This window comes from Coregonus lavaretus (genome assembly GCF_964263955.1).
Source record: "Coregonus lavaretus genome assembly, chromosome: 20".
In the NCBI taxonomy this organism is placed as follows: domain Eukaryota; kingdom Metazoa; phylum Chordata; class Actinopteri; order Salmoniformes; family Salmonidae; genus Coregonus; species Coregonus lavaretus.
In genome coordinates this window covers 47,009,985-47,036,128 of record NC_140007.1, presented here as the reverse complement: position 1 = coordinate 47,036,128, position 26,144 = coordinate 47,009,985, and the positions used below count along the sequence as shown (strand labels likewise).

The following is a 26,144-nucleotide window of genomic DNA, read 5'->3' as shown; positions in this document are numbered from 1 at the left end:
ATCCTCTCCTCATTCCTCATTCCTCATTCCTCTCCTCATTCCTCATTCCTCATTCCTCTCCTCATTCCTCTCCTCATTCCTCATTCCTCTCCTCATTCCTCATTCCTCTCCTCATTCCTCTCCTCATTCCTCATTCCTCATTCCTCTCCTCATTCCTCTCCTCATTCCTCTCCTCATTCCTCTCTTCATTCCTCTCCTCATTCCTTTCCTCATTCCTCTCCTCATTCCTCTCCTCATTCCTCTCCTAATTCCTCTCCTCATTCCTCTCCTCATTCCTCTCCTCATTCCTTTCCTCAGTCGTCTCCTCATTCCTCTCCTAATTCCTTTCCTCAGTCGTCTCCTCATTATTTTCCTAATTCCTCTCCTCAGTCGTCTCCTCATTCCTTTATCTCTCCATCAGGTGACATCACACCAGTCTTTTCTCATGTGTCTGTCTCTAATTATGCTCTCTCTATCATGAGGTGTGACATCAGGCAGCATTGTCATGGAGTTCCTAAACGACTCGTTGGTCGGTGGATCAGACCTGGACCTGAGAGCCCTCCACTTCTACAACGACTCTCTGCTCTTCCAGAACAACTTCAGTGGTGGGTACAACGAGACCGACGCCTTCCTGCCTGCCGGCGTCAAGATTACCATCGTTGTAGTCTACATGATGGTCTGCGTGGTGGGGCTGGTGGGCAACTGTCTGGTCATGTACGTCATCATCAGGTAAGGGCTCATGGTGGCCTCCTACCTGGTCTGATTGGAGACCTCACCTGTGTTGGTTGGTGGCACTGTAATAATGGAACAGAATGTCTATAAGGGCAATATGAGTGTGTGTGTGTGTGTGTGTCTTCCTGTCTGCACTGTGTTTGGGTTGTCTGTGGTGTTATTGCTTCAGAGTGACTGTTGCCTCCATGTAGCCAGCAATTGCCTTCGCTCAACACTTATTGTTCGAATAACAGCCGGGTCTCAATCAGACAAACCTAATAATTCAATTAGAAAGAGTCGTTTTTCAAGAAAAAACATGTGCCTTGCTTCAGCTGTGCAATTGTTTGTTTGTATTTGTGTGTGTCTGTCTGTCTGTCTGTCTGTCTGTCTGTCTGTCTGTCTGTCTGTCTGTCTGTCTGTCTGTCTGTCTGTCTGTCTGTCTGTCTGTCTGTCTGTCTGTCTGTCTGTCTGTCTGTGTGAGAGAGAGCTAATTGGAATTCCTGGGTTAGAACTCAACATGTATTCAGGTACTTGTTTATGTTTTAGGGTCTGTGGCAATATGTGGACCAACACACTTTAGTGTGGCAATATGCGGACCAACACACTTTAGTGTGGCAATATGTGGACCAACACACTTTAGTGTGGCAATATGAGGACCAAAACATTTTAGTATGGCAATATGTGGACCAAAATACTTTAGTGTGGCAATATGAGGACCAAAACACTTTAGTATCAGTAGAGTGTGAGCAGTGGTGCGTGGGTAAAATCACCAGGGAAGCCAAGGCCCCCCAACATAAGTCATATTACAACCTATGTGTTGATAATTGCGTTGTTTGCTCTATAACCTGTTAGTTCATATGCCTTGACACAGTGATATAAAGGCCTAAAGGCCGAGACAATAAGAAGACACAGTATAGAATAAATTCAACCACACCTTTGTTTCATCACAAAAACCGTAGAGCAACCTCTGTCCAGTGAAGTCCACAAAGCATATTGCATGTGTCAGACAGTTACATGACCTACAGCATGGTCAAGCAAGTTCATGTTTACGACATTTTCGGACTACTAAACAACTATTGATTTAGAACCACAGAGAGTTACCGCAAGTCTCAAAGAAAACAGGCGCTGACTCTGCTATTCCAGTGTGCCACTATGCCAGTGATGCCAATTTAGCAATTTTGTTGCAAGATTTAGCAACTTTTCAGACTACCCTGGCAACTTTCTTTTGAAACAGCACCTAGCAACACATTTAGCTACTTAAAACAAAATAATTGGAACTTTTAGCAACTTTTGAAAAGTGACTCAAACAGTTAAAATGCACGCATTTTCCCACTAAATGACACAAAAACGATTTTCTCTGTCACACACTCAGTCACAACACACGTGCCTGGCTGCAAAAGTGCATTGTGAGTGACGTCAGCAGCAAGCGCTCAGCTCGTGCACAGGCAGCAGCAGGCCAGCCAATCAGCAGGCCAGCCAATCAGCAGGCCAGCCAAGCAGCAGGCCAGCCAATCAGCAGGCCAGCCAATCAGCAGGCCAGCCAATCAGCAGGCCAGCCAAGCAGCAGGCCAGCCAATCAGCAGGCCAGCCAAGCAGCACAACAACCTGGAGAGAGCTGGAGAGAGATGCCTAGCGCACACATCATTATTTGAGTTAAGTTGCTTGTTCAATAAGATAGCATATATACCTGGTTATTAGCTTGTACCTATAATTGTTGATCAGTTAGGTAGCATGTTAACTAACTACCAATACACTGCTTAAATCATCATCAATCAATTTCAATTTTATTTTATATAGCCCTTCTTACATCAGCTAATATCTCGAAGTGCTGTACAGAAACCCAGCCTAAAACCCCAAACAGCTAGTAATGCAGGTGTAGAAGCACGGTGGCTAGGAAAAACTCCCTAGAAAGGCGAAAACCTAGGAAGAAACCTAGAGAGGAACCAGGCTATGAGGGGTGGCCAGTCCTCTTCTGGCTGTGCCGGGTGGAGATTATAACAGAACCATGCCAAGATGTTCAAAAATGTTCATAAGTGACAAGCATGGTCAAATAATAATCAGGAATAAATCTCAGTTGGCTTTTCATAGCCGATCATTAAGAGTTTGAAAACAGCAGGTCTGGGACAGGTAGGGGTTCCATAACCGCAGGCAGAACAGTTTAAACTGGAATAGCAGCAAGGCCAGGCGGACTGGGGACAGCAAGGAGTCACCACGGCCGGTAGTCCCGACGTATGGTCCTAGGGCTCAGGTCTCTCAGTTGGCTTTTCATAGCCGATCATTAAGAGTTGAAAACAGCAGGTCTGGGACAGGTAGGGGTTTCGTAGCCGCAGGCAGAACAGTTGAAACTGGAATAGCAGCAAGGCCAGGCGGACTGGGGACAGCAAGGTGTCATCATGCCCGGTAGTCCTGACGTATGGTCCTAGGGCTCAGGTTCTCAGAGAGAAAGAGAGAACGAGAGAATTAGAGAGAGCATACTTAAATTCACACAGGACACTGGATAAGACAGGAGAAGTACTCCAGGTATAACCAACTAACCCCAGCCCCCCGACACATAAACTACTGCAGCATAAATACTGGAGGCTGAGACAGGAGCGGTCCGGAGACACTGTGGCCCCATCCGAAGAAACCCCCGGACAGGGCCAAACAGGAAGGATATAACCCCACCCACTCCGCCAAAGCACAGCCCCCGCACCACTAGAGGGATATCCCCAACCACCAACTTACAATCCTGAGACAAGGCCGAGTATAGCCCACAGAGGTCTCCACCACAGCACAAACCAAGGGGGGGGCGCCAACCCAGACAGGAAGATCACGTCAGTAACTCAACCCACTCAAGTGACGCACCCCTCCCAGGGACGGCATGAAAGAGCACCAGCAAGCCAGTGACTCAGCCCCTGCAACAGGGTTAGAGGCAGAGAACCCCAGTGGAGAGGGGAACCGGCCTGGCAGAGACAGCAAGGGCTGTTCGTTGCTCCAGCCTTTCCGTTCACCTTCACACTCCTGGGCCAGACTACACTCAATCATATGACCTACTGAAGAGATAAGTCTTCAGTAAAGACTTAAAGGTTGAGACTGAGTCTGCGTCTCTCACATGGGTAGGCAGACTGTTCCATAAAAATGGAGATCTATAGGAGAAAGCCCTGCCTCCCGCTGTTTGCTTAGAAATTCTAGGGACAATTAGGAGGCCTGCGTCTTGTGACCGTAGCGTACGTATTGGTATGTACGGCAGGACCAACTCGGAAAGATAGGTAGGAGCAAGCCCATGTAACGCTTTATAGGTTAACAGTAAAACCTTGAAATCAGCCCTTGCCTTAACAGGAAGCCAGTGTAGGGAAGCTAGCACTGGAGTAATATGATCAAATTTCTTGGTTCTAGTCAGGATTCTAGCAGCCGTATTTAGCACTAACTGAAGTTTATTTAGTGCTTTATCCGGGTAGCCGGAAAATAGAGCATTGCAGTAGTCTAACCTAGAAGTAACAAATGCATGGATTAATTTTTCTGCATCATTTTTGGACAGAAAATTTCTGATTTTTGCAATGTTACGTAGATGGAAAAAAGCTGTCCTTGAAACAGTCTTGATATGTTCGTCAAAAGAGAGATCAGGGTCAAGAGTAACGCCTAGGTCCTTCACAGTTTTATTTGAGACGACTTTACAACCATCAAGATGAATTGTCAGATTTAACAGAAGATCTCTTTGTTTCTTGGGACCTAGAACAAGCATCTCTGTTTTGTCCGAGTTTAAAAGTAAAAAGTTTTCAGCCATCCACTTCCTTATGTCTGAAACACAGGCTTCTAGCGAGGGCAATTTTGGGGCTTCACCATGCTTCATTGAAATGTACAGCTGTGTGTCATCCGCATAGCAGTGAAAGTTAACATTATGTTTTCGAATAACATCCCCAAGAGGTAAAATATATAGTGAAAACAATAGTGGTCCTAAAACGGAACCTTGAGGAACACCGAAATGTACAGTTGATTTGTCGGAGGACAGACCATTCACAGAGACAAACTGATATCTTTCCGACAGGTAGGATCTAAACCAGGCCAGAACTTGTCCGTGTAGACCAATTTGGGTTTCCAGTCTCTCCAAAAGAATGTGGTGATCGATGGTGTCAAAGGCAGCACTAAGGTCTAGTAGCACGAGGACAGATGCAGAGCCTCGGTCTGACGCCATTAAAAGGTCATTTACCACCTTCACAAGTGCAGTCTCAGTGCTATGATGGGGTCTAAAACCAGACTGAAGCATTTCGTATACATTGTTTGTCTTCAGAAAGGCAGTGAGTTGCTGCGCAACAGCTTTTTCTAAAATTTTTGAGAGGAATGGAAGATTCGATATAGGCCGATAGCTTTTTATATTTTCCGGGTCAAGGTTTGGCTTTTTCAAGAGAGGCTTTATCACTGCCACTTTTAGTGAGTTTGGTACACATCCGGTGGATAGAGAGCTGTTTATTATGTTCAACATAGGAGGGCCAAGCACAGGAAGCAGCTCCTTCAGCAGTTTAGTAGGAATAGGATCCAGTATGCAGCTTGAAGGTTTAGAGGCCATGATTATTTTCATCATTGTGTCAAGAGATATAGTACTAAAACACTTAAGTGTCTCTCCCGATCCCAGGCCCTCGCAGAGCTGTGCAGATCCAGGACAGCTAAGCCCTGGAGGAATACGCAGATTCAAAGAGGAGTCCGTAATTTGCTTTCTAATGGTCATGATCTTTTCCTCAAAGAAGTTCATGAATTTATCACTGCTGAAGTGAAAGCCATCCTCTCTTGGGGAATGCTGCTTTTTAGTTAGCTTTGCAACAGTATCAAAAAGAAATTTTGGATTGTTCTTATTTTCCTCGATTAAGTTGGAAAAGTAGGATGATCGAGCAGCAGTGAGGGCTCTTCGGTACTGCACGGTACTGTCTTTCCAAGCTAGTCGGAAGACTTCCAGTTTGGTGTGGCGCCATTTCCGTTCCAATTTCCTGGAAGCTTGCTTCAAAGCTCGGGTATTTTCTGTATACCAGGGAGCTAGTTTCTTATGACAAATGTTTTTCGGTTTTAGGGGTGCAACTGCATCTAGGGTATTGCGCAAGGTTAAATTGAGTTCCTCAGTTAAGTGGTTAACTGATTTTTGTCCTCTGACGTCCTTGGGTAGGCAGAAGGAGTCTGGAAGGGCATCAATGAATTTTTGTGTTGTCTGAGAATTTATAGCACGACTTTTGATGCTCCTTGGTTGGGGTCTGAGCAGATTATTTGTTGCGATTGCAAACGTAATAAAATGGTGGTCCGATAGTCCAGGATTTTGTGGAAAAACATTAAGATCTACAACATTTATTCCATGGGACAAAACTAGGTCCAGAGTATGACTGTGGCAGTGAGTAGGTCCAGAGACATGTTGGACAAAACCCACTGAGTCGATAATGGCTCCGAAAGACTTTTGGAGTGGGTCTGTGGACTTCTCCATGTGAATATTAAAATCACCAAAAATTAGAATATGATCTGCTATGACTACAAGGTCTGATAGGAATTCAGGAAACTCAGAGAGGAACGCTGTATATGGCCCAGGAGGCCTGTAAACAGTAGCTATAAAAAGTGATTGAGTAGGCTGCATAGATTTCATGACTAGAAGCTCAAAAGATGAAAACGCCATTTTTTTTTTTGTAAATTGAAATTTGCTATCGTAAATGTTAGCAACACCTCCGCCTTTGCGGGATGCACGGGGAATATGGTCACTAGTGTAACCAGGAGGTGAGGCCTCATTTAACACAGCAAATTCATCAGGCTTAAGCCATGTTTCAGTCAGGCCAATCACATCAAGATTATGATCAGTGATTAGTTCATTGACTATGACTGCCTTTGAAGTGAGGGATCTAACATTAAGTAACCCTATTTTGAGATGTGAGGTATCACAATCTCTTTCAATAATGGCAGGAATGGAGGAGGTCTTTATCCTAATAAGATTGCTAGGGTGAACACCGCCATGTTTAGTTTTGCCCAACCTAGGTCGAGGCACAGACACAGTCTCAATGGGTATGGCTGAGCTGACTACACTGACTGTGCTATTGGCAGACTCCACTAAGCTGGCAGGTTGGCTAACAGCCTGCTGCCTGGCCTGCACCCTATTTCACTGTGGGGCTAGAGGAGTTAGAGCCCTATCTATGTTGGTAGATAAGAGGAGAGCACCCCTCCAGCTAGGATGGAGTCCGTCACTCCTCAGCAGGTCAGGCTTGATCCTGTTTGTGGGTGAGTCCCAGAAAGAGGGCCAATTATCCACAAATGTTATCTTTAAACCTACACATATACTTGTTCAGAATGTGTAGGTTTACTAGTTAATAAGAAAATAAATAAAATGTAATTGTTCAATAATGTGTCATGGGTAATTGTTCAACCATTGTTTTGATGTTTCTGTAAATATTAAGAATTTAGTTTGCTTTTAGCTATATACACTGCTAAAAATAAATAAAGGGAACACTTAAACAACACAATGTAACTCCAAGTCAATCACACTTCTGTGAAATCAAACTGTCCACTTAGGAAGCAACACTGATTGACAATACATTTCACATGCTGTTGTGCAAATGGAATAGAAAACAGGTGGAAATTATAGGCAATTAGCAAGACACCCCCAATAAAGGACTGGTTTTGCAGGTGGTGACCACAGACCACTTCTCAGTTCCTATGCTTCCTGGCTGTCACGCCCTGGCCTATATAACTCTAGCTAGTTTGGTCAGGGTGTGAATATCTATGTTTGTATTTCTATGTTTGGCCGGGTGTGGTTCCCAATCAGAGGCAGCTGTCGCTCGTTGTCTCTGATTGGGGATCATACTTAGGCAGCCAGTTTTCCTGCCTGTATTGTGGGTTTTTGTTTGTGTTCGGTTAGTGTGGCTTGTTAGTGTTAGCCTTCCGACGTCACGTTTCGTTGTTTTTGTATGTTTATTCAGTTCAATAAACATGGATGCATTTCACGCTGCGTTTTGGTCCTTCTCGTTCATCAACGATCGTGACAGAAAAACCCACCACCAATGGACCAAGCAGCGTGCCCAGGAGGAGCAGAGGGGATGGACCTGGCGGGAGATGAGAGAGGATCTGGCAAGGAAGATGGAGGCCCTGAAAGGGATCAGGGTGGAGAAGGAGAGACAGCCCCAATAAAAAAAAGTTGGGGGGCTAAAAGGGTGGTCGGGGAGCGACAGAGAGGAGCCCCGACCACTGCACTCGTGGGGGCTCAAAGAGGAGTCCTCACTGGAGGAGGACGGGGCGCGGAGTGTAAAGGACGGAGACAGTAATAGACCTCCAGCGCCGGTTCCCAGTCCGGTACGCCCCGTACCTGCTCTCCGCACCAAGCCAGTGGTGCGTGTTCCCAGTCTGGCCCGGCCTGTTCCTGCTCCCCAAACCAAGCCAGTGGTGCCCGTCGCCAGCCCGGCCCGGCCTGTTCCTGCTCCTCGCACCAAGCCAGTGGTGCGCGTCGCCAGTCCGGCCCGGCCTGTTTCTGCTCCTTGCACCAAGCCAGTGGTGCGCGTCGCCAGTCCGGCCCGGTCTGTTCCTGCTCCTCGCACCAAGCCAGTGGTGCGCGTCGCCAGTCCGGCCCGGTCGTGACAGAAAAACCCACCACCAAAGGACCAAGCAGCGTGCCCAGGAGGAGCAGAGAGGATGGACCTGGCGGGAGATGAGAGAGGATCTGGCAAGGAAGATGGTGGCCCTGAAAGGGATCAGGGTGGAGAAGGAGAGACAGCCCCAATAAAAAAATGTTGGGGGGCTAAAAGGGTGGTCGGGGAGCGACAGAGAGGAGCCCCGACCACTGCACTCGTGGGGGCTCAAAGAGGAGTCCTCACTGGAGGAGGACGGGGCACGGAGTGTAAAGGACGGAGATAGTCATAGACCTCCAGCGCCGGTTCCAAGTCCGGTACGCCCCGTACCTGCTCTCCGCACCAAGCCAGTGGTGCGTGTTCCCAGTCAGGCCCGGCCTGTTCCTGCTCCCTGCACCAAGCCAGTGGTGCCCATCGCCAGCACGGCCCGGCCTGTTCCTGCTCCTCGCACCAAGCCAGTGGTGCGCGTCGCAAGTCCGGCCCGGCCTGTTCCTGCTCCTCGCACCAAGCCAGTAGTGCGCGTCGCCAGACCGGCCCGGTCTGTTCCTGCTCCTTTTTTTATTTTATTTTTTTATTTCACCTTTATTTAACCAGGTAAACCAGTTGAGAACAAGTTCTCATTTACAACTGCGACCTGGCCAAGATAAAGCATAGCAGTGCAATAAAAACAAACACAGAGTTACATATGGGGTAAAACAAAACAAAGTCAAAAATACAACAGAAATACATATAATATACAGTGTGCAAATTTAGCAAGTTATGGAGGTAGGCAATAAAATAGGCTATAGTGCAAAATAATTACAATTAGTATTAACACTGGAATGATAGATGTGCAAGAGATGATGTGCAAATAGAGATACTGGGGTACAAATGAGCAAAATAGATAACAATATAGGGATGAGGTAGTTGGGCGGGCTAATTTCAGATGGGCTGTGTACAGGTGCAGTGATCGGTAAGGTGCTCTGACAACTGATGCTTAAAGTTAGTGAGGGAGATAAGTGTCTCCAGCTTCAGAGATTTTTGCAATTTGTTCCAGTCATTGGCAGCAGAGAACTGGAAGGAATTGCGGCCAAAGGAGGTGTTGGCTTTGGGGATGACCAGTGAGATATACCCGCTGGAGCGCAGACTACGGGTGGGTGTTGCTATGGTGACCAATGAGCTAAGATAAGGCGGGGATTTGCCTAGCAGTGATTTATAGATGGCCTGGAGCCAGTGGGTTTGGCGACGAATATGTAGTGAGGACCAGCCAACAAGAGCGTACAGGTCACAGTGGTGGGTATTATATGGGGCTTTGGAGACAAAACGGATGGCACTGTGATAGACTACATCCAATTTGCTGAGTAGAGTGTTGGAGGCTATTTTGTAAATGACATCGCCGAAGTCAAGGATCGGTAGGATAGTCAGTTTTACGAGGGCATGTTTGGCAGCATGAGTGAAGGAGGCTTTGTTGCGAAATAGGAAACCGATTCTAGATTTAACTTTGGATTGGAGATTCTTAATGTGAGTCTGGAAGGAGAGTTTACAGTCTAACCAGACACCTAGATATTTGTAGTTGTCCACATACTCTAGGTCAGACCCGTCGAGAGTAGTGATTCTAGTCGGGTGGGCGGGTGCAAGCAGCGTTCGGTTGAAGAGCATGCATTTAGTTTTACTAGTGTTTAAGAGCAGTTGGAGGCTACTGAAGGAGTGTTGTATGGAATTGAAGCTCGTTTGGAGGTTTGTTAACACAGTGTCCAATGAAGGGCCAGATGTATACAAAATGGTGTCGTCTGCGTAGAGGTGGATCTGAGAGTCACCAGCAGCAAGAGCGACGTCATTGATATACACAGAGAAAAGAGTCGGCCCAAGAATTGAACCCTGTGGCACCCCCATAGAGACTGCCATAGGTCCAGACAACAGGCCCTCCGATTTGACACATTGAACTCTATCTGAGAAGTAGTTGGTGAACCAGGCGAGGCAGTCATTTGAGAAACCAAGGCTATTTAGTCTGCCAATAAGAATGCGGTGGTTGACAGAGTCGAAAGCCTTGGCCAGGTCAATGAAAACGGCTGCACAGTACTGTCTATTATCGATCGCGGTTATAATATCGTTTAGGACCTTGAGCGTGGCTGAAGTGCACCCATGACCAGCTCGGAAACCGGATTGCATAGCGGAGAAGGTACGGTGGGATTCGAAATGGTCGGTGATCTGTTTGTTGACTTGGCTTTCAAAAACTTTTGAAAGGCAGGGCAGGATGGATATGGGTCTGTAACAGTTTGGATCTAGAGTGTCACCCCCTTTGAAGAGGGGGATGACCGCGGCAGCTTTCCAATCTCTGGGGATCTCAGACGTTACGAAAGAGAGGTTGAACAGGCTAGTAATAGGGGTTGCGACAATTTCGGCGGCTAGTTTTAGAAAGAAAGGGTCCAGATTGTCTAGCCCAGATGATTTGTAGGGGTCCAGATTTTGCAGCTCTTTTAGAACATCAGCTGTCTGGATTTGTGTGAAGGAGAAGCGGTGGGGGCATGGGCAAGTTGCAGCGGAGGGTGCAGAGCTGGTGGCCGGGGTAGTGGTAGCCAGGTGGAAAGCATGGCCAGCCGTAGCAAAATGCTTGTTGAAATTCTCGATTATTGTAGATTTATCGGTGGTGATAGTGTTTCCTAGCCTCAGTGCAGTGGGCAGCTGGGAGGAAGTGCTCTTATTTTCCATGGACTTTACAGTGTCCCAAAACTTTTTGGAGTTAGTGCTACAGGATGCAAATTTCTGTTTGAAAAAGTTAGCCTTTGCTTTCCTAACTGCTTGTGTATATTGGTTCCTAACTTCCCTGAAAAGTTGCATATCGCGGGGGCTATTTGATGCTAATGCAGTACGCCACAGGATGTTTTTGTGCTGGTCAAGGGCAGTCAAGTCTGAGGAGAACCAGGGGCTATATCTGTTCTTAGTTCTGTATTTTTTGAATGGGGCATGTCTATTTAAGATTGAGAGGAAATTACTTTTAAAGAACAACCAGGCATCCTCTACTGACGGAATGAAATCTATATCCATCCAGGATACCTGGGCCAGGTCAATTAGGAAGGCCTGCTCGCTGAAGTGTTTTTGGGAGCGTTTGACAGTGATGAGGGGTGGTCGTTTGACCGCGGACCCGTTACGGACGCAGGCAATAAGGCAGTGATCGCTGAGATCCTGGTTGAAGACAGCGGAGGTGTATTTAGAGGGTAAGTTAGTCAGGATGATATCTATGAGGGTACCCATGTTTACGGATTTAGGGTTGTACCTGGTAGGTTCGTTGATAATTTGTGTGAGATTGAGGGCATCTAGTTTAGATTGTAGGATGGCCGGGGTGTTAAGCATATCCCAATTTAGGTCACCAAGCAGTACGAACTCTGAGGATAGATGGGGGGCAACCAATTCACATATGGTGTCCAGGGCACAGCTGGGGGCTGAGGGGGGTCTGTAGCAAGCGGCAACAGTGAGAGATTTATTTCTGGAAAGGTGGATTTTTAGAAGTAGAAGCTCAAACTGTTTGGGCACAGACCTGGATAGTATGATGGAGCTCTGCAGGCTATCTCTACAGTAGATTGCAACTCCACCCCCTTTGGCAGTTCTATCTAAACGGAAAATGTTATAGTTGGGGATGGAAATTTCAGAATTTTTGGTGGCCTTCCTAAGCCAGGATTCAGACACTGCTAGAACATCAGGGTTGGCGGAGTGTGCTAACGCAGTGAATAACTCAAACTTAGGAAGGAGGCTTCTGATATTTATGTGCAGAAAACCAAGACTTTTACGGTTACAGAAGTCAACAAATGATAGCTCCTGGGGAGTAGGAGTGATACTGGGGGCTGCAGGGCCTGGGTTAGCCTCTACATCACCAGAGGAACAGAGGAGGACTAGAATAAGGATACGACTAAAGGCTTTAAGAACTGGTCTTCTAGTGCGTTGGGTACATAGAATAAAGGGGGCAGTTCTCCGGGCGTTGTAGAAAAGATTCAGGGCATTATGTACAGAAAAGGATATGGAAGGATATGAGTACAGTTCAGGTAACCCTAAGCGTTGGGTAACAATGAAAGAGATAGCGTCATTGGAGGCATCGATTGAGCCGGTCTCGGCGTGTATGGGGGGTGGAACAAAGGAACTATATGAGGCAGTTTGAGAGGGACTAGGGGTTCTACAGTTAAATTGTATAATAAGAACTAACCCAAACAGCAATAGGCAAGGCATAATTGACATGGGAGAGAGGCATAAAGCAGTCACAGGTGTTATTAGAGAGAGCTAAGACACAACTGGAAATAGCGATAACGTTTGGGCTAAGACTAAACAGAATAAACAGGACAGGGTACCGTGTAAAGGAACAGTCCAGCAGGCATCAGCTGTGCAGCTGAGTGATCATAAGGTCCAGTGAACAGCAATATGTGAGTCCGAGAGCAGTTCAAATTGGTGCTTCAGCACAGCTAGCAGGGAGCACAGTTGTAGTTTGCGTGTGCTATTGGGCCGGGGCTGGCAGATGGATCTTCGTGGTCGTCGCAACGGGAAGCCTGTTGAAACCACATCAGACTATTTCGTCGGCAAACCAGTCGTGTTGGATCGGCGGGGCTCCGTGTCAACACTAGGTGGTCCCGTCCGGTTGACAGAGAGGTAGATAGCCGGGAGATGGGAGATGGGCCTAGCTCAGGATGATTAGCCAGACCTCAACGTCCATTTTGTAGCAGCTAGCTGGTAGCGATGAATCCGGAGTTAAAGGTCCAGTGATTCAGTGATTCCGGCAGAAAAACTGATATGTTCTGGGTCGATAACGCGCTGTGTAGACTGGCCGAATAATAGTCCGGACCAAGCCAGTGGTGCGCGTCGCCAGTCCGGCCCGGCCTGTTTCTGCTCCTCGCACCAAGCCAGTGGTGCGCGTCGCCAGTCCGGCCCGGTCTGTTCCTGCTCCCCGCACCAAGCCAGTGGTGCGCGTCGCCAGTCCAGCCCGGTCTGTTCCTGCTCCTCGCACCAAGCCAGTGGTGCGCGTCGCCAGTCCGGCCCGGCCTGTTCCTGCTCCTCGTACCAAGCCAGTGGTGCGCGTCGCCAGACCGGCCCGGCCTGTTCCTGCTCGTCGCATCAAGCCAGTGGGGCGCGTCGCCAGTCCGGCACGGCCCGTGCCCGTTCCACCGGTGCCTTGTTCGGCACCGGTCAGCGGCTCCATTCCGGAGCCAGAGCAGTCCGCTCCACCGGTGCCTGATCCAGCTCTGGTCAGCGGCTCCACGCTCGAGCCAGAGCAGTCCGCTCCACCGGTGCCTGATCCAGCTCCGGTCAGCGGCTCCACTCCGGAGCCGGAGCCGCCACCGAGGCTGGAGGCCCACCTGGACCCTCCCCTGTTCAGTCAAGTTTGTGCAGCCGGAGTCCGCACCTTTGGGGGGGGGGGGGTTACTGTCACGCCCTGGCCTATATAACTCTAGCTAGTTTGGTCAGGGTGTGAATATCTATGTTTGTGTTTCTATGTTTGGCCGGGTGTGGTTCCCAATCAGAGGCAGCTGTCGCTCGTTGTCTCTGATTGGGGATCATACTTAGGCAGACAGTTTTCCTGTCTGTATTGTGGGTTTTTGTTTGTGTTCGGTTAGTGTGGCTTGTTAGTGTTAGCCTTCCGACGTCACGTTTCGTTGTTTTTGTATGTTTATTCAGTTCAATAAACATGGATGCATTTCACGCTGCGTTTTGGTCCTTCTTGTTCATCAACGATCGTGACACTGGCTGATGTTTTGGTCACTTTTGAATGCTGGCGGTGCTTTCACTCTAGTGGTAGCATGAGACGGAGTCTACAACCCACACAAGTGGCTCAGGTAGTGCAGCTCATCCAGGATGGCACATCAATGCGAGCTGTGGCAAGAAGGTTTGCTGTGTCTGTCAGCGTAGTGTCCAGAGCATGGAGGCGCTACCAGGAGACAGGTCAGTACATCAGGAGACGTGGAGGAGGCCGTAGGAGGGCAACAACCCAGCAGCAGGACTGCTACCTCCGCCTTTGTGCAAGGAGGAGCAGGAGGAGCACTGCCAGAGCCCTGCAAAATGACCTCCAGCAGGCCACAAATGTGCATGTGTCTGCTCAAACGATCAGAAACAGACTCCATGAGGGCCCGACGTCCACATGTGGGGGTTGTGCTTACAGCCCAACACCGTGCAGGACGTTTGGCATTTGCCAGAGAACACCAAGATTGGCAAATTCGCCACTGGCGCCCTGTGCTCTTCACAGATGAAAGCAGGTTCACACTGAGCACATGTGACAGACGTGACAGAGTCTGGAGACGCCGTGGAGAACGTTCTGCTGCCTGCAACATCCTCCAGCATGACCGGTTTGGCGGTGGGTCAGTCATGGTGTGGGGTGTCATTTCTTTAGGGGGCCGCACAGCCCTCCATGTGCTCGCCAGAGGTAGCCTGACTGCCATTGGGTACCGAGATGAGATCCTCAGACCCCTTGTGAGACCATATGCTGGTGCGGTTGGCCCTGGGTTCCTCCTAATGCAAGACAATGCTAGACCTCATGTGGCTGGAGTGTGTCAGCAGTTCCTGCAAGAGGAAGGCATTGATGCTATGGACTGGCCCGCCTGTTCCCCAGACCTGAATCCAATTGAGCACATCTGGGACATCATGTCTCGCGCCATCCACCAATGCCACATTGCACCACAGACTGTCCAGGAGTTGGCGGATGCTTTAGTCCAGGTCTGGGAGGAGATTCCCTCAGGAGACCATCCGCCACCTCATCAGGAGCATGCCCAGGCGTTGTAGGGAGGTCATACAGGCACATGGAGGCCACACACACTACTGAGCCTCATTTTGACTTGTTTTAAGGACATTACATCAAAGTTGGATCAGCCTGTAGTGTGGTTTTCCACTTTCATTTTGAGGGTGACTCCAAATCCAGACCTCCATGGGTTGATACATTTGATTTCCATTTATAATTTTTGTGTGATTTTGTTGTCAGCACATTCAACAATGTAAAGAAAAAAGTATTTAATAAGATTATTTCATTCATTCAGATCTAGGATGTGTTATTTTAGTGTTCCCTTTATTTTTTTGAGCAGTGTAGCATCAGCGTCTGTGCTGTTTCTCCAAAGGGACACCTAGCTTAGCAATATCAAGCATACATTTTTCATTTTAGTTAACTTTATTTCCTACATTTAGTACAGTTATTTCGTAAGACATTTTGTGCTCTATGTCTCTGTAATTGAAAAACGACCTTTTGCCTTTGTTGCAGTTTCACGCTGGTATTCAAGTGAACTTCCAAAAACGGCACCCTGCTTCCCACGACGGAGTTATAGTATGGGTGGTCCTCTTTAGCTCAGCTGGTAGAGCGCAGCGCTTGTAACGCCAAGGTAGTGGGTTCGATCCCCTGGACCACCCATACACACAAAAATGTATGCACGCATGACTGTAATTTGCTTTGGATAAAAGCGTCTGCTAAATGGCATATTATTATATTATTATTATTCGAATGAGTGTTTAGCTAACTGGATAGCTGGATAAGAGCTACTGTACAATTAGCGAGTCCAGTATGACACCTCTTTATTCACGTCTTCTTTAGGAAGGAATCAGTTTCAGACAGGGCCACCACCCAACTCTTTACAACGCTGATATTGCCAGTAGAATTGTTATGATATATTCAGCCAACTTTAGACGGAAAGGGTAGTGAAAGATTGCCGCATATTTTCACTCACCCGCTTTATCATAGAATGGGATTTTCTGGGGAATATAATGGTGCTGCAGATTCATATCCAATATCTACAGAATTAACCACCTGTGCCTGGCTTGCTCTCCACGCGGTATTACACCTGTGTGCTTCCCAAATGGTACCCTATTCCTTATGTAAGCCCCATAGGGCTCTGGTCAAAAGTAGTGCACTATATAGGGAACAGGGTGCCATTTGGGATGCAGATATTACCTTTCTGTATGACACCTCACTGTATGTTTTTTTTTTTTAAACATAGATAGGTACATCTCTTTGTTACCAGAGGCCATGCTCCAGGCTGTCTACATACATAGCAGTCGCCTGCCAGGGCCCGTTGTCCATGAAGCGTCACAGAGTAGAAATTGGTGGTAATTGCTGAGAATAGAGACATTTTACTCCTACACTGATGGATAAAAATAAAAGCTACATGTATGCATGAAGCCTCTGTAGTCATAAGATTTTTAGGAGACCTCATGAGCTGTCCTAACCAGTTAAGAGTTACCAGCAGGTGTCTTGATAATAGAAAAATGCAGCCAGTAAGTGATTCCTGCACCACATGCAATTGTTTTGGAGTTAGAATGTTTTGATATTTCTATATGATCAATCCATAAATAATTTAGACCTACATGCAACAGTAGCCTATCTCTTGCACTTTTGACAATGATTTCACAGGAGCCCTATTTCACATGAAAATCCTAAATACTTATAACCACTACACAAATAAATAAACACGTTTTTATTTAAATAATTTAAAGGAAGACTCAGCGATATGACGTAGATGCAGAAAGTATACCGCATAGTGGGTCAGTTTCCGCAACAACTAAGAGCTTTGATGGCGCCGGAGGAGATGGAGGAGATGGAGGAGATGGAGAAGATGGAGGAGATGGAGAAGATGGAGGAGATGGAGGAGATGGAGGAGATGGAGGAGATGGAGGAGATGGAGAAGATGGAGGAGATGGAGAAGATGGAGGAGATGGAGGAGATGGAGGAGATGGAGGAGATGGAGGAGATGGAGAAGATGGAGGAGATGGAGAAGATGGAGGAGATGGAGGAGATGGAGGAGATGGAGGAGATGGAGGAGATGGAGAAGATGGAGAAGATGGCTGCCGTTTTACGGGCTCCTAACCAATTGTACTATTGTGTGTGTTTTTTCGCGTTATTTATAACTTATTTTGTACATAATATTTCTGCCACCGTCTCTTATGATCGAAAAGAGCTTCTGGATATCAGGACAGCGATTACTCACCTCGTACTGGACAAATATTTTTTTCTTTAAAGAGTCGGACACGAAGGATTTACTTCAGACACCCGACAAGGCCCAAATCCCCGTCATTTGCAAGAGAAAGAGACGGAGATATTGGGGACGTAGGTCGGGGTGCCTTGTAAGGATCAGACTGCGAGTGGGTAATCTGCCTCGACCATCAGTCCTATTAGCCAACGTACAATCATTGGATAACAAAATAGACGACCTACGATCACGGATATGCTACCAACGGGACATTAAAAACTGTAATATCTTCTGTTTCACCGAGTCATGGCTGAACGACGACATGGACAACATACAGCTAGCGGGATATACGCTACATCGGCAGGATAGAACGGCTGACTCCGGTAAGACAAGGGGTGGCGGTCTGTGTATATTTGTAAACAACAGCTGGTGCACAAAATCTAATATTAAGGAAGTCTCGAGGTTTTGCTCACCTGAGGTAAGCTGATAAGCTGTAGACCACACTATTTTCATCAATATTTTTCGTAGCTGTCTATTTACCACCACAAACCGATGCTGGCACTAAGACCGCAATCAATGAGCTGTATAAGGCCATAAGCAAACAGGAAAACACTCATCCAGAGGCAGCGCTCCTAGTGGCCGGGGACTTTAATGCAGGGAAACTGTGTGTGTAACCAGAGGGTAAAAAACTCTAGACCACCTACAGAGATGTGTACAAAGCTCTCCCTCAGCATTTGGCAAATCTGACCATAATTATATCCTCCTGATTCCTGCTCACAAGCAAAAACTAAAGCAGGAAGCACCAGTGACTCTGTCAGTAAAGAAGTGGTCAGATGACGCAGATGCTAAGCTACAGGACTGTTTTGCTAGCACAGACTGGAATATGTTCCGGGATTCTTCCGATGGCATTGAGGAGTACACCACATCAGTTACTGGCTTCATCAATAAGTGCATTGATGACGTCGTCTCCACAGTGACCGTACGTATATACTGTATCCCAACCAGAAACCATGGATTACAGGCAACATCCACATTGAGCTAAAGGGTCGGGCTGTCGCTTTCTAGGAGAGGGACTCGGACGCTTATAAAAAATCCCGCTATGCCCTTCGACGAACCATCAAACAGGCAAAGCGTCAATACAGGACTGAGATTGAATCGTACTACACCGGCTCCGACGTTCGTCGGCTGTGGCAGGGCTTGCAAACTATTACAGACTACAAAGGGAAGCACAGCCGCGAGCTGCCCAGTGACACAAGCCTACAAGATGAGCTAAATTACTTCAATGCTCACTTCGGGGCAACAACACTGAAGCATGCATGAGAGCGTCAGCTGTTCCAGATGACCGTGTGATCACGCTCTCCGTAGCCGATGTGAGTAAGACCTTTAAAGAGGTCAACATTCACAAGAGTGCAGGGCCAAACGGAATACCAGGACGTGTACTCCGAGCATGTGCTGACCAACTTGCAAACATCTTCACTGACATTTTCAACCGGTCCCTGACTGAGTCTGTAATACCAACATGTTTCAAGCAGACCACCATAGTCACTGTGCCCAAGAACACTAAGGTAACCTGCCTAAATGTCTACCGACCCCTGGCACTCATGTCTGTAGCAATGAAGTGCTTTGAAAGGCTGGTCATGGCTCACATCAACACCATTATCCCAGAAACCATAGACCCACTCAATTAGCATACCACCCCAACAGATCCACAGATGATGCAATATCTGTTGCACTCCATATTGCCGTTTCCCACCTGGACATGTGAGAATGCTATTCATTGACTACAGCTCAGGGTTCAACACCACAGTGCCCTCAAAGCTCATCACTAAGCTAAGGACCCTGGGACTAAACACCTCCCTCTGCAACTGGATCCTGGACTTCCTGACGGGCCGCCCCCATGTTGAAAGGGTAGGTAATAACACATCTGCCATGCTGATCCTCAACACGGGGGCCCCTCATGGGTGCGTGCTCAGTCCCCTCCTGTACTCCCTGTTCACCCATGACTGCATGGCCAGGCATGACTCCAACACCATCATTAAGTTTGCCGACGACACAACAGTGGTAGGCCTGATCACTGACAACGATTAGACAGCCTATAGAGAGAAGGTCAGAGACCTGGCCGTGTGGTGCCAGGATAACATATTCTCCCTCAACGTGATCAAGACAAAGGAGATAATTGTGGACTACAGGAAAAGGAGGACCGATCACGCCCCCATTCTCATCGATGGGGCTGTAGTGGAGCAGGTTGAGAGCTTCAAGTTCCTTGGTGTCCACATCACCAACAAACTAACATGGTCCAAACACACCAAGACAGTCGTGAAGAGGGCACGACAAAGCCTATTCTCCCTCAGGAGACTGAAAATATTTAGCATGGGTCCTCAGATCCTCAAAAATGTCTACAGCTGAACCATTGAGAGCATCCTGACTGGTTGCATCACTGCCTGGTATGGCAACTGCTCGGCCTCCGACCGCAAGTTACTACAGAGGGTAGTGCGTACGGCCCAGTACATCACTGGGACCAAGCCTGCTGCCATCCAGGACCTCTATACCAGGCGGTGTAAGAGGAAGGTCCTAAAAATTGTCAAAGACTCCAGCCACCCTAGTCATAGACTGTTCTCTCTGCTATCGCACGGCAAGCGGTATCGAAGCGCCAAGTCTAGGTCCAAAAGGCTTCTTAACAGCTTCTACCCCCAAGCTATAGGACTCTTAAACAGCTAACCATGGCTACCCGGACTATTTGCATTGTCTCCCCCCCCCCCCCCCCCCACCCACCCCCTCTTTTACGCTGCTGCTACTCTGTTTATTGTCTATGCATAGTCACTTTAACTCTACCAATATGTACATACAGTGAGGGAAAAAAGTATTTGATCCCCTGCTGATTTTGTACGTTTGCCCACTGACAAAGACATGATCAGTCTATAATTTTAATGGTAGGTTTATTTGAACAGTGAGAGACAGAATAACAACAAAGAAATCCAGAAAAATGCATGTCAAAAATGTTATAAATTGACTTGCATTTTAATGAGGGACATAAGTATTCGACCCCTCCGCAAAACAAGACTTAGTACTTGGTGGCAAAACCCTTGTTGGCAATCACAGAGGTCAGACGTTTCTTGTAGATGGCCACCAGGTTTGCACACATCTCAGGAGGGATTTTGTCCCACTCCTCTTTGCAGATCTTCTCCAAGTCATTAAGGTTTGGAGGCTGACGTTTGGTAACTCGAACCTTCAGCTCCCTCCGAAGATTTTCTATGGGATTAAGGTCTGGAGACTGGCTAGGCCACTCCAGGACCTTAATGTGCTTCTTCTTGAGCCACTCCTTTGTTGCCTTGGCTGTGTGTTTTGGGTCATTGTCATGCTGGAATACCCATCCACGACCCATTTTCAATGCCCTGGCTGAGGGAAGGAGGTTCTCACCCAAGATTTGACGGTACGTGGCCCCTTCCATCGTCCCTTTGATGCGGTGAAGTTGTCCTGTCCCCTTAGCAGAAAAACACCCCCAAAGCATAATGTTTCCATCTCCATGTGTAATGGTGGGGATGGTGTTCTTGGGGTCATAGGCAGCATTCCTCCTCCAAACACGGTGAGTTGAGTTGATGCCAAAGAGCTCGATTTTGGTCTCATCTGATCACAACACTTTCACCCATTTCTCCTCTGAATCATTCAGATGTTCATTGGCAAACTTCAGACAGGTCTGTATATGTGCTTTCTTGAGCAGGGGGACCTTGCGGGCGCTGCAGGATTTCAGTCCTTCACGGCGTAGTGTGTTACCAATTGTTTTCTTGGTGACTATGGTCCCAGCTGCCTTGAGATCATTGACAAGATCCTCCTGTGTAGTTCTGGGCTGATTCATCACCGTTCTCATGATCATTGCAACTCCACGAGGTGAGATCTTGCATAGAGCCCCAGGCCGATGGAGATTGACAGGTCTTTTGTGTTTCTTCCATTTGCGAATATTCGCACCAACTGTTGTCACCTTCTCACCAAGCTGCTTGGCTATGGTCTTGTAGCCCATTCCAGCCTTGTGTAGGTCTACAATCTTGTCCCTGACATCCTTGGAGAGCTCTTTGGTCTTGGCCATGGTGGAGAGTTTGGAATCTGATTGATTGATTGCTTCTGTGGACAGGTGTCTTTTATACAGGTAACAAACTGAGATTAGGAGTACTCCCTTTAAGAGTGTGCTCCTAATCTCAGCTCATTACCTGTATAGTAGACACCTGGGAGCCAGAAATCTTTCTGATTGAGAGGGGGTCAAATACTTATTTCCCTCATTAAAATATAAATCAATTTATAACATTTTTGACATGCTTTTTTCTGGATTTGTTGGTTGTTATTCTGTCTCTCATTGTTCAAATAAACCTACCATTAAAATTATAGACTGATCATTTCTTTGTCAGTGGGCAAACGTACAAAATCAGCAGGGGATCAAATACTTTTTTCCCTCACTGTATTACCTCAATTACCTCGACTAACCTGTGCCCCTGCACATTGACTCTGTACCGGTACCCCTGTATGTTGCCTCACTACTGTTATTTTACTGCTGCTCTTTAATGATTTGTTTTTTATTTTTTACTGATACATTTTTTACTAAACACTTATTTTTCTTAAAACTGCATTGCTGGTTAAGGGCTTGTAAGTAAGCATTTCACTGTAAGGTCTACACCTGTTGTATTCGGCGCATGTGACAAATACAAATATTTTGATTTGATTTGATTTGATGAGTGAGGCTCAACTTCTCCTCCTCTGTATTGTTCCCATGGCGACCACACTGTGAACAGCGTGAAGCGAACCGTGACATCAACCCCTAACAACAACCCCTGTATTGTTCCCATGGCGACCACACTGTGAACAGCGTGAAGTGAACCCGTGCATAGCAGTCTACCTTTAATGTCCTACATCATGTTGTTTCTTTGGAGCGAAACATCACGTTGTTAACAAATACTGTGGGGAGAACAAGTATTTGATACACTGCCGATTTTGCAGATTTTCCAACTTACAAAGCATGTAGAGGTCTGTAATTTTAATCATAGGTACACTTCAACTGTGAGAGACGGAATCCAGAAAGTCACATTGTATGATTTTTAAGTAATTTATTAGCATTTTATTGCATGACATAAGTATTTGATCACCTACCAACCAGTAAGAATTCCGGCTCTCACAGACCTGTTAGTTTTTCTTTAAGAAGCCCTCCTGTTCTCCACTCATTACCTGTATTAACTTCACCTGTTTTAACTCGTTACCTGTATAAAAGACACCTGTCCACACACTCAATCAAACAGACTCCAACCTCTCCACAATGGCCAAGACCAGAGAGCTGTGTAAGGATATCAGAGATAAAATTGTAGACCTGCACAAGGCTGGGATGGGCTACAGGACAATAGGCAAGCAGCTTGGTGAGAAGACCCTTTACTCAGTACTTTGTTGAAGCACCTTTGGCAGCGATTACAGCCTCGAATCTTATTGGGAATTATGCTACAACCTTGGCATACCTGTATTTGGGGAGTTTCTCCCATTCTTCTCTGCAGATTCTCTTAAGCTCTGTTAGGTTGGATGGGGAGCGTCGCTGCACAGCTATTTTCAGGTCTCTCCTGTGTTGTCTTAGTGTGTGCTTAGGGTCGTTGTCCTGTTGGAAGGTGAACCTTCGACCCAGACTGTGGTCCTGAGCGCTCTGGAGCAGGTTTTCATCAAGGATCTCTCTGTACTTTGCTCAGTTAATCTTGCCCTCAATCCTGACTGGTCTCACAGTCCCTGCCGCTGAAAAACATCCACACAGCATGATCCTTCCACCACCATGCTTCACCGTAGGGATGGTACCAGGCTTCCTCCAGACGTGACACTTGGCATTCAGGCCAGAGAGTTCAATTCTGGTTTCATCAGACCAGAAAATCTTGTTTCTGATGGTCTGAGAGTCCTTTAGGTGCCTTTTGGCAACCTCCAAGCTGGCTGTCATGTGCCTTTTACTGAGGAGTGGCTTCCGTCTGTCCACTCAACCATAAAGGCCTGATTGGTGGAGTGCTGCAGAGATGGTTGTCCTTCTGGAAGGTTATCCCATCTCCACAGAGGAACTCTGGAGCTCTGTCAGAGTGACCATCGGGTTCTTGGTCACCTCCCTGACCAAGGACCTTCCCCCCCGATTGCTCAGTTTGGCCTGGTGGCCAACTCTTTAGGAAGAGTGTTGGTGGTTCCAAACTTCTTCCATTTAAGAATGATGGAGGCCACTGTGTTCTTAGGGACCTTCAATGCTGCAGAAATTCTTTGGTACCCTTCCCCAAACCTGTGTCTCGAAACAATCCTGTCTCGGAGCTCTACGGACAATTCCTTCGACCTCATGGCTTGGTTTTTGCTCTGACATGCACTGTCAACCGTGGGACCTTATATAGACAGGTGTGCGCCTTTCCAAATCATGTCCAATCAGTTGAATTTACCACAGGTGGACTCCAATCAAGTTTTAGAAACAGCTCAAGGATGATCAATGGATATAGGATTTACCTGAGCTCAATTTCGAGGCTCATAGCAAAGGGTCTGAATATTTATGTAAATAAGGTATTTCTGTTTTTAATTTTTAATACATTTGCAAAAATTTCTAAAACAATGTTATCGCTTTGTCATTATGGGTTATTGTGTGTAGATTGATGAGGGGAAAAAACGATTTAATTAATTTTAGAATAAGGCTGTAACGTAACAACGTAACGTAATTTTTTTGGGAAAAAGTCCAAGTCAAGCGGTCTGAATACTTTCTGAATGCACTGTTGGAGCTAGGATCACAAGCATTTCGCTACACCCGCAACAACATCTGCTAAATATGTGTAATCAACCAATACGACTTGATTTGCAGCAATGTCATTTAGCGTCAGCCCTATCGTTCCACTGCGGTACATCATACTGTCGTGATTACCAGCTGAGATAAACTCGTATTATTTGATTTTACTCTGGAGCCGTGTCTTAACGTCATCCTAAAACCTACTCTGAGCTGGGAGTGTTTGTTGCTGTCTTAAAACAGGAGTCCTAGGCCCTTTTGTGAGATGCTTTGTGTATACGAGCCCAGATTTCACAACACCATATGTTTTACATATCATTATATAGTAATCTGATGCCGGACTGTCGACAGTCCAGTCAATAATGTGTGCACTATATAGAGAGCTGTAGTGTTGCATGCTGGGTACTGACAGTGATGTAGGGTACTTGTGGAAACTGCCCTGTCAGGAGACAGGATAGTGGGTTTGAGGGAGAAAACAGCAAAACACTTGTATTCATGCATCCACACACACACACACACACACATTTGCATACCATTTTCCTTCTCATCTTCCCTCCTTGTTTCACACCTGCAGTGCAAGCTTTGTTTCCATTTTCCTCCACCTCTATCTCTCTATCTCTCTCTCTATCTCTCTCTCCTCCACCTCCATCTCTCTCTCGATATCTCCTCCACCTCCACCTGTCTCTCTCTCTATCTCTCCTCCATCTCTCCCTCTCCTCCACCCCCTCTATCTCTGTCTCCAAAGGATTAATGAATATGTTGTCAGCATCCTGGAAAAACCTTGCATGTTTCTTTTTGGAGATATAGATTGTTGTAACCCAACTGGTCCCAGTGAAAAAGCTGACATTCCCTACTTCAGGGATTTCCAAACTTGTTTGGCCCACGACCCCATTTTGATATTTAAAAAATGTCACCCCCCCCCCCCCCATGTAAAGAAAGTGATGGCCAACGTTTACTTTTTAAAATATTGCCTATGACAGTTTATTAGAAATCAGTCTGACTTTTGACAGCATTTCAATCTGAAGAAAGTATGGTTTGAAGTGACTGAATTGCGTCAGAAAGGTATTGGGAAGTTCAGAATATAAACAGTCAATAATCTTGCGTGATATTCTGTGTAGAAAGGAACATCATCACTGATGTCAGATATCACCCCCTAGTCTGATTTTTAATGCCTGGTCTTGTCCACTCTGTTCAATGTACAGAGCAAATGTCAAACTGGCTTTTTACCAAATGACCGTACGACAGACCACGTATTCACCCTGTACACCCTAATTGACAAACAAACAAACCAAAACAAAGGCAAAGTCTTCTCATGCTTTGTTGATTTCAATTCAGCTTTTGACTAAATTTGGCATGAGGGTCTGCTCTACAAATTGATGGAAAGTGGTGTTGGGGGGGGGAAACATACGACATTATAAAATCCATGTACACAAACAACAAGTGTGCGGTTAAAATTGGCAAAAACCACACACATTTCTTTCCACAGGGCCGTGGGGTGAGACAGGGATGCAGTTAAAGCCCCACCCTCTTCAACATATATATCAACGAATTGGCGAGGGCACTAGAACAGTCTGCAGCACCCGGCCTCACCCTACTAGAATCTGAAGTCAAATGTCTACTGTTTGCTGATGATCTGGTGCTTCTGTCACCAACCAAGGAGGGCCTACAGCAGCACCTAGATCTTCTGCACAGATTCTGTCAGACCTGGGCCCTGACAGTAAATCTCAGTAAGACAAAAATAATGGTCTTCCAAAAAAGGTCCAGTTGCCAGGACCACAAATACAAATTCCATCTAGACACCGTTGCCCTAGAGCACACAAAAAACTATGCATACCTCTGCCTAAACATCAGCGCCACAGGTAACTTCCACAAAGCTGTGAACCATCTGAGAGACAAGGCAAGAAGGTCCTTCTATGCCATCAAAAGGAAGATAAAATTCGACATACCAATTAGGATCTGGCTAAAAATATTTGAATCGGTTATAGACCCCATTGCCCTTTATGGTTGTGAGGTCTGGGGTCCACTCACCAACCAAGAATTCACAAAATGGGACAAACACCAAATTGAGACTCTGCATGCAGAATTCTGCAAAAATATCCTCAGTGTACAACATAAAACACCAAATAATGCACGCAGAGCAGAATTAGGCCAACACCCGCTAATTATCAAAATCCAGAAAAGAGCCATTCAATTCTACAACCACGTAAAAGGAAGCGATTCCCAAACCTTCCATATCAA

General features: G+C 46.7%; 1 protein-coding gene across 1 annotated transcript in view; it reads left to right on the top strand.

Annotated features, from left to right (window-relative positions):
• Positions 1-484: 484 nt before the first annotated feature.
• LOC311148043 (nociceptin receptor-like) overlaps positions 485-26,144 on the top strand; it is a gene marked incomplete at both ends in the record, with an annotated part of 67,163 nt that continues 41,503 nt past the window's right edge. The window contains one exon of the mRNA XM_084184932.1: positions 485-708. Coding sequence (XP_084041058.1) covers positions 485-708 — 224 coding nt within the window. The remainder of the gene's footprint in view (positions 709-26,144) is intronic.